The sequence below is a fragment of the Pteropus alecto genome, unplaced genomic scaffold (assembly GCF_000325575.1).
Source record: "Pteropus alecto unplaced genomic scaffold, ASM32557v1 scaffold101, whole genome shotgun sequence".
Lineage (NCBI taxonomy): Eukaryota > Metazoa > Chordata > Mammalia > Chiroptera > Pteropodidae > Pteropus > Pteropus alecto.
In genome coordinates, this window is record NW_006432945.1 from 12405955 (window position 1) to 12415564 (window position 9610).

A 9610-nucleotide genomic window follows, 5' to 3' on the forward strand; every position below is an offset into this window, starting at 1 on the left:
TGCCATGAACATCTATAAATGCTCAATTTTGTATATTTCTAGAGCCACTCAAATTAAATCAATATGCTTTTCAGACGACGGCTTTATCAAAGTCGTTCTTATTTGAACTCACAAATTATAGTCTTCTCAACATAACTGCAAATAAGGTCAATTAGTGACTTATGAGTCATTGACCCGTATTTACCAACATCAGTATTGCTCTTCCATTAGACTAATTGTACGCGCTTAGTGGGGAGCTGCTCATGCTGCAGCTCCAGCATCTAAGTAGATGCTAGATGTCCCAGTGTCTACTTAGTTCAGTCGGAGGGGGAGTTAATATTAGTTGATCTTGTGTCTGGACACATTCAAACAGAACATAGCCGGAAGATGGGCGATCTTTCTAATTTTCTCAGTTGACTTGTCACAGAACCAGATTAAAAGATTATTAACTTCTTAAACCCAGCGTCACTTTTTCCTGCCTTATTATCCTGCAAACAAAGGCAGGGTCTGGCCGTGTAGATGGTTCTGGAAAAAGGCTCTGGGAGATCTTAGATTTAAATGTGTTAACTCATTTACAAGCTTATCTCCAGTGACTCCTACCCTGACTTATCTGGGAAATCATATACTTAGAGAAGAACACACTCCAAAGCTATGAAGCATTTATGTGATCATGCTATAGAAGGAGGCTTGGTTTACAGGCTGAAGAAACTGAGTTACAAAGGAGACAGAAATCGAAGTGGGGTATTTATAATCATCAGCCAGTCAACACCCTCCCCAAAGCGTTTCCTCGCAGCCCACTGGGCTGAGCTGACTGCGTAGCGCGTCGATGGAATCACTTCTTGAGTTTTCCATTGTCTTAGGTGCATTGAGGATTACAAGCTGGGCGTGGACGGACGCTCTTGCCAGCTCGTCACGGAGACCTGCCCCGAGGGAGGCGACTGTGGGGAAGGCAGGGAGCTTCCCATGAACCAGACTCTCTTTGGGGAGATGTTCTTTGGTTATAACAACCATTCCAAGGAAGTGGCTGCTGGACAGGTGCTGAAAGGAACATTCAGGTAAACCTCACACCCACAGAACCGATGATTCAGGGATGTTGCCGGATCTTCTTCAGCGCAAAGCTTTACATCTTGGAGCAAGGCAAACGTCATCACTTACTCTGCCCTCACTTACCCTGCAAAAGCCAAGCGGCTCCCTGTGGTTTCATCCTACAAGGACAGGTTAGGTTCTGTCCCATGGTCTTCTCCCTCCTCCCAGAGTCCAGGAAACCACGCTTCCTGTGGGTAAACAGTGAAGTATTACATAAATTTTTATCTTGCCTGGGCAAGGACTGGAAGCCACAACAAAATGCTCACGTTCTATTTTTTTCTCTGAGCAGAAGAATCAGTGCCTGAGCCCATCTAGAATAGCCAGCCTCGGGTACAGTCCAAGGATCCTGAGAGTCACTGAGATCTTTTCAGGGAATAGTCCAGTTCCCACCTTTTCCAGCTACAGAGAGGCTGGATTTTCTTCATATACTTTAACCCAAACAATATATTGCAATAAGTTGAACGCAGAGGTGAGAATTCAGCTGTCTCTTATTAAGTCAGACATTTTAAAATTTTGTAAAAATAATATAAAATAATGCAACTCCTCATCATTTTTCATGTTAATTTTAATGGGTTTATTATCATCATTTTAAGATAAATTAATAAATATTTGTTTAAATTCCTCAATTTCTAATAGGGTAAATGTTGATAGATGTAATCCACATAAACAAAAGCTACTCGGGGCCTTCAATTATTTTGGGGAGCATAAAAGGGTCCTGAGAACAAAATATTCCAAACCATTGATTTAGAATATTTCTAGGAGATTCTTTATTTGACCACTGTCCCTATTCAATCTTAGGCTATTTGAATACATCTTTAGAACTCATGCTTTCTAGGAGATGATGACGGCGGTGATGAATGTTATATGGACCAGCAGTTGATAGCAACCTGAGCCCCGCCCCCCCACCACACACACACAACACAAGCAAACCAATAATTCATTTCCAAGCCAGTTCTTGGAGTCAATCGCTTTTTCTGTTACAGACAGTAGACTTTGCTACTATTTCCCCTTTCAGCCTGGGACTCTGTCTGCCGATGGCAAGCAGTGAGTTGTAACTCCTCTTGTGGTGCCTGGAGTCTTCTCTGTGGTCCAGAAATGAGACTGCATGTGCCCAGACCCTGTGGAGAGGGGATCAGGGTGTCGGGGCTGGGATGGGAGGAAAGGAAGCGTGGTCTCTATCTTCTGAGTAAACCTTTTTATCGGGTTTATTTCTCATCTCCCCCAGCCCTCACGCTTCCTCTCACACCCATGTCTTACTCCAGACATGTCCGTCAAGTGGGGTTCAGGATGAGGAGAACTTTTCAGTCCAGAAAGAATTTTTTCAATGTGGGTTGAACTATAGATTGCCTCGTAAGGAGTGGGGTTCAGCTGAACACTCAGAAATGAAGGTCTGCCTCTCCTTCCAGGCAGAACAACTTTGCTCGAGGTTTAGACCAGCAGCTGCCAGATGGCCTTGTGGTGGCCACTGTCCCCCTGGAGAATCAGTGCCTGGAGGAAATCTCGGAGCCCACTCCTGACCCTGACTTCCTGACCGGTGAGTATGCCTCCTGCCCTCACTTACCCTGCAAAAGCCAAGCGGCTCCCTGTGGTTTCATAAAACCAAGACTCTCGACCTCACTTATTGTGGTGTCTGAGCCAGTGATTTCTTTAAGACATAATGAAAGCTCAGTCCTAAATCTGAGCGTTGGTAGGATTATTTGTCAGTAAAATTGCCAATATTGTTATATAATCATCTGCAAAATACTCATAATAATACCTTTGTCTGCTAGTCTCATCTGGATGCCTTGAAAACAAATGGGATAATAGAGAAGTAAGAGTTCAGAGTTCTCAGTGGGTTAGAGGAGGCGACCAGGTCACAGCGGAGGCAGAGAAAAGGCAGATAGCTACATTGGCAAGTACTTACGGAGCAGCGTGAAGGAATAGAAGCTGTTAGAGCTTCTTGTCAAGTGGCTCTGGCTTTGAATCCCAGCTCTGCTGCTTTGAATCCCAGCTTGGCTGTGTGGCTTGGGCAGCGTAGTGTCCCAGGGCCAGAGGCAGCACCACCTGCCCCCAGGTGCTGTTCGCGGCCGGCCCCCCGGCGTTCTGCCCTGGGCGATTTATGAACCGAGGGTGTAGGTTGGAAGAGGCAGGAACCTCAGGGAAGCTTCTCCTTCCTGTGCCTCCAAAGACCCCCCAGTTAGCTCCTCCTGGACCAAAGAACACACTTCAAAGGGTTCCACGGACCCATAAGAGGCCACCAGCCGGGCCCCCAGCATCACGTGCTAGAAGGCTGGATATGGGCCCAGAGCCATTGCTGGCTTCGTTCATTCCTCCACTACTTCTCTCTCTTCCCTGTTCTATGTCTTCCTTATTCTACGCCTTTCTTCTCTTCTTCCTTCCTTTGCCTAAAAAGGGAATATGCTGAGGATGAGTCTCTTCTAGACATCAAATTATGTTCAACACTTTAGTCTAGACCTGGATGGAATTAGAAATAGGTCTGCCTAAGGTAGTGTGGCATAGCGGTTAATGGCATAGGCTCTGGAGCCTGACAGCTGGGCTCACTCTTCACTGGCTGTGTGACCTTGGACAAGTTACTTGCCTTCTCTGTGCCTCAGTTGTTTTACTTATAAAAAGGGATATTATAATACGGTCTTCCTTATAGAATTGATATAAGGAATAAATAAGTGAATATTTGTAAAGTTTATAAAAAAGTTCCTGGTGTTTAGTGAAATGTATATATATTGAAATATATATATATATACACACATATATATATATACACACACACACACATATTTGTTGAATAAATAAATATACCAAGGAAGAAAGAAAATGTGATCATTCAAACTACAAATACTATTGTTACTATAGGAGAAGGAGAAGGAGCAAGAGAGAAAACAATCAAATACGTTTTGGACCAGAAATAAATCTCATCAAAACTAGTTCCCTTCTAAAACACTACACAGGCGGGGAGAGAGAGAGAGACAGAGACAGAGACAGAGACAGAGATAAAACTGAAAAAATTAAAATGCAGCCTCGGGGCACATTCTAAAGCCTACATCTCCAGCATTAGGAATCCAGTTGTCTCATTTCCACATCTTTAGCTGAGAAACACTTCCCATGCAAGTGTAAAACACCTCATAAAGGAGGTGTGAGACAGCACACACAGATAAGGCGGGGCGGAGGCACACCAGTGAAAACCCACCTGGCTTCTGTCCAGAGATCCACCAAGGCCTCACACGTGATAACTTACTGTGGGGGTGAGGAGATTTTGCTTTGGTCACTGGGCTGAGAGGACACGAAGTAGTCCTGGATGCTATCTGAAGCTTTCTGGGGAGGAGCGGGTGGACAAACCTGAGAAACATCAGAAGAACACGTGTTTGAATCTGCTTCCGTAGAAATAAGGGAAAGAACCAAACTCTGTTCTCAGCCACAACAGAAACGTCTTATGCCCCAGGCCCTCGACCTTGCCTAATTTGGCCTTTTGGAGGCCAGAGAGTAGAAGGGGAGCCACATGGATCACTTCTGTTCTTCGAGAATGAAGTCTGTCATTCCTAAAAGGATCGAGGGAACTCTTCCTGACTTGTGACTTTTCTAGCCAATGTTTGTTTTTCACCTAATTTGGTTAAAAAGTGGTACCCGTTAGGCCAAAAACTTTCCTTTGATGTCTTGTGTGTTTAAAGTGCAGAATAACTAGAAGAATCAATTAAAGAGATGATTGACACAATTTTTTCCATATTAACTTTCTAGTTCTGGCAACATTTTACTTGTATCTTTCCTGAGAGTCAGAGAATATCATAATATGTCTCACTCTTGTGCTATTATAGGTCATAATCCCCATAAACCTACAAGCTTAGAAGATTTTAGAGCTAAAGTGATCTTCAGAATCTTCTATATCAGCATTTCCAAGCATTTTTTTTTAATGAAAAAACAGCATTCCACTCATAAATAAGTGCTGTCTTCAAATATATTTAGAAGGACTCTAGTATCTACCTCTTGGCAATCTGCAACATCGTAGCATAGAAACAGGTTGCAGAAACCTGCAGTAAAAAAATCCCTTTTACTTATTTAATGCAGCAATTCCTAAACCTGTGTAACTAGGGAATCCTGTTACGTATCACGGCTATTTCTATCTTTCAGAATTACTGGTTTGAAGAACACACTAAAGAACATCGATTTGTATGTTTTATTTATCTTGCTGGTTGCTTCCTTGTTCATCAAAATTACAAATTAAGAACTCTGAGCTTCATTGGCCTTTGAATTGTTATAAGCTATGTAGAAACAAATGAAGACCAACCAAATGGAAACAAAAGCCATTTCTTTGTCACTTGCTATATAGCAAGGGAGTCAGCCACCATCACCTGCATCTCGGCAGAGACTGAAAGGCAAGCAAAGGAGTAAGAAGGCTGCAGGGAGGAGGAAAAGAAAGGCTTCAGGTGCCCCCTGATGGGAGCTGTTGGTGGTAGGTGGGCCAACTCACTAGGGGAGAGGCGTTCCCTATAAGTGCTCAGGTGTGCATATTTGACTTTCTCTGGTTGGACCTAAGTTGGAAGCAAGAGCGAACATTGGGAATCTGTCCATTATTAAACAAGTCCTAGTTGTATCTGGCCACCTCTTCCAGGTGTTCCTGTTTAGCATCCTGCACAGGCTGCTGTAGATAGTGTTCTGAGTTGCTACCAATCTGACTCCTAGATACTAGACTAGCTTCTTGGGCTGATTACTGTAGATAATAGGTTGGTTTTGTGAGCTGGTTACTGCAGATCATGCGTGGGCCAGGGTTCTATTTTTATACATGGTCTGGCCATCGTGCATTGATGTTTTCAGTCTCTTAGTTGAGAAAAAGAAGCGAGTATAGGGGCGCACCAAGTAGGTGGAGGGGGCCGCTGACCACAATCATGGGCCTACTGGGTACCACACTCGCGAAATCTGTAGGAAGATTGACAGCTCTGAGCTCTTTGGGACTTCTTCAAGGTCATCAGAGGAAATGGACTCCTGCCTTCAGAACTTTGGGGATAATCATCCCCCTGACATTTCAAATAAATAACAAAAGAAATCCAGCCTGCCTGCCCTTCCTTCCTTCCTTCCTTCCTTCCTTTCTTCCTTCCTTCCTTCCTTCCTTCCTTCCTTCCTTCTTTCCTTTTTTTCTTTCCTTCCTTCCTTCTTTTCTTCCTTCTTTCCTTTCTCTCAGATAGGTTTATTCAGTCTTTTTTTCTTTTCAAGCATAAGTAGAAAAAAAAATAATGTTTGTTCTTGAGGAAACATAGAGATACTTTGTTTGAAAAGAGAGTCATTCAGAAATGTGTTTCGAATAATAATAAAATTAAATTTAAAAAACTAGAGTTGACTGCATGCCAAGGGCACATTGAGAAAGAACTCTATGACTCTGCTACACACACATGCGCATACACACACACACACACACACACACACACACACTTTAAAATATCCCTTTCTTTTTCAATAATGGAAACATCATCTGTAAGTGGGCACACAACAGCACTTCCCAAGCATTTACAGTCACGTAACTGTTTCCTTGACTGTGCTCTAGTATAAATGCGTGAAGTAGAATTGCTGTTTAGCGGTTAAGTTATGCAGTTCGGTGGTCGGGCTCATCCTGGGTGCATGTGGGAATGTCATCCCTTCCTACTCCTCGACATCCGCGCTTCCTTCATTTTTTTCTTCCTCTGCTCTAAACTAGAGGCTGCGAATTTGTAACAAAAGCATCAATTCTCCCCACTCTTCAGATATGAAAACTGAAACAAATGAACCGCCTAATCTCAAAATTGGTTTGAATCACAGAATTGAAAAGGAAGCAATAGACCATCTCAGCTAAGCCTCTCACTTTACAAATGAAACGACTGGGAACCAAAAGAGTTTCCAGCCAGGTGGCCAGAGAGAGGCCACCTGCAGTCGGAAACTGCCCTGTGGCAACATGGCCAGTGGCCCAGCCTTCTGATTCCTGCCCATTTCTCTTCCCACTAGGAGACAATACAGTTAAAGGGAACGTTTTATAATATATTGAAAATTTTCTATTTATTGGTCTTGCTACTTTTATTAATAGACTTTTCAAAATAACAGCAAGCTGATGAGCCGTCGTAACTAGAGAAGGCATGTTATGTAGAACAATTCTACAAAGCATGCACATTTATGCTCTAGTGAAACATGCCTTGGAGGTATGTGACTGGACTGTTCAACTTGTAAAGTTAGAATTTCATTTATATGCTTTTAAAATTAATATAAAGGTTAAAAGCCAGAGTAGGTAGTACTATGACTGTTGTCAAAAAATTTAATGCCCTCAAAGAAGAACATTTGAAAGAAAAAGTACTGAAAATTTTCTCTTAGTCTTAGGTAATTTATCTTTGATTGCCTGAGATGAAATGTGAGCAATTGATTCACTGAGCACCTCTCCCGACCTTTTTGTCTTTTTACTTTACCAATAATTATTCCCATATGATTCACACGGAAATGGAAATTTGGCAGTTGCTCAGCTAATTTGATCAGCCTTGACAAGTAGTTAATTAATCCCGCCTACTCTTCATCTAATTTAGGTATTAAATTAGTTGATTTAGCTTGAAGAAAGCATGGGTCAAAATGGCAGGATAATTTACGATGTATATATTCTTGCCGTTATATTTATACAAGTACACTCATCATATCTATCTATCTATCTATCTATCTATCTATCTATCTATCTACTTGTATATCTAAATTTACTATATATATGACCATTATATTTGCATGTGTACATATGTACACACATATACATATGCATATGTCTCTATATATTTGTTTCTGTAACTTACACACACATAGCAACTATTAGGCATAGAAATGAAGCTAAAATTGATTTTCTAAACTTAGCAAGGTGTTTTTTTTTTAACTTCCTGTGGCCTAATTATTTGGTTTCTATAGCATTTTATATTTATAGTAATGGCCAAAATTCCAATAGGGTGCCGTCGCCTCCCCAAGGTGCCCAAATAAGAACACCTCATTCTAACATGGCTAAGAGGCTACAAGGATGTGTTTATTGGGATAAGTAACTTGACTTCTCAGAGCCTCAGTTTTCCCATCGATAAAAGGAGGACCACAATTAAAGTGTCTATCACCATGTCTGGCATATAGATGGCACTCAGTATAGGGTCATCCCTGCCCCTTAACTTGACATTGTTCCTCACGGTATAGAAGAAATAAGTGTTATCAGCTTCAGAGTAATTAAAACTTAAATACTGAACACAAATCAGTGAAATGAGACAGAAAAATCAATGTTATCAGGTACATGAGCTGAGTCAATTACTGCAGCTCTCAAAGAGTAAAAATCTGGTGTGTTACAGTAAGCCTAGAGCTTCATATCAATCTATTAAGAGAATATTATAGTAGAATGGTTAAGAACCCCAGCCCTGTCTCAGACACGTCTGGAAGGCCACCCTGGCTCTACCTGATAGCCTCGGACCCATCTGCAAACACCTTCTCTGAGCCTCAGTCTCCCCATTTATAAAACACAAATAATAACATCTATCTCACAAGGATCAAATGACTTTATATGTGCGAAGTGCTTAGCAAAATGCCTGGCACAGAGTAAAGATTCAATAATAGGTGTTTAATGTAATTCCAGAAATTCTTTCTAACGAAGAATGTTCTCTCATTTTCTTGCAATTACCACTCCGCCTCCTCCCCGACCTGGTAGATCTGGGACTTGTGTATCAATTGCACACACTGAGCCCGAGTCTCCTCTGTCCCTAGGGATGGTGAACTTCAGTGAAGTGTCTGGATACCCCGTGCTGCAGCTCTGGAAGGTCCGGTCTGTGATGTACCACATCAGACTCAACCAAGCGACCGTCTCTCAGGGTGAGTGCGGTAGCGAGCCGTCCCTTCTCTCTGCTCCCGGGGCAAGGAGTTCCTTTCCAAGGGCACTGTCTTTTATACCGTTGTCGAAGATGCGGTCTAAAATGTAGCCATTGCGCGATAAATAAGCTATTCACCCAGATTTACCTTCAAGGGCAAATGGCTGGAAAAGGACCTTTTCCTAAATGTGGATTAAATTGAAAGTTTTATCCTGAGCTATAGAAGAGATGGAAAGGGTGAGACAGGAACCATTGAAGGTAAACACTGACTTTATCATTTTCCCAGGGGTCACCCATGTGTAGAAAAGATACACTAAAGCAGATTTTCTTAAATTGACAGAATAAAGCTTTCCAGATGTAAAGAGAATGACCTAAAGTTTCCATGCAATGAGGCAAAAAAGGAGAGAGCAAAAAAGGAGAAAGAAAAATCAGGGAGAAAAAGTAGAAAACAGCTTACAATTCCTAAACAAGTGAGCAAAATAGATGATTGATAGATAGATAGACAGATGATAGATAGATGATAGATAAGATGATTGATAGATGATAAATGATGATGATGATGATAAGTAGATGATAGATGATTAATCGATAGATGGTAAATGATAAATTGATTGATGATAGAAAGATAGAAAGAAAGAAAGAAAGAAAGAAAGAAAGAAAGAAAGAAAGAAAGAAAGAAAGAAAGAAAGAAAGAAAGAAAGAAAGAAAGAAAGAAAGAAAAAGAA

The 9610-nt window shown here is 41.6% G+C and overlaps 1 protein-coding gene across 1 annotated transcript in view; it reads left to right on the forward strand.

The window, feature by feature from the left end:
• Window positions 1-9610, forward strand: part of ASTN1 (astrotactin 1) — a 275401-nt gene that overhangs the window by 204464 nt on the left and 61327 nt on the right. The window contains exons 13-15 of the mRNA XM_006907901.2: window positions 840-1034; window positions 2472-2599; window positions 8785-8889. Coding sequence (XP_006907963.1) covers window positions 840-1034; window positions 2472-2599; window positions 8785-8889 — 428 coding nt within the window. The remainder of the gene's footprint in view (window positions 1-839; window positions 1035-2471; window positions 2600-8784; window positions 8890-9610) is intronic.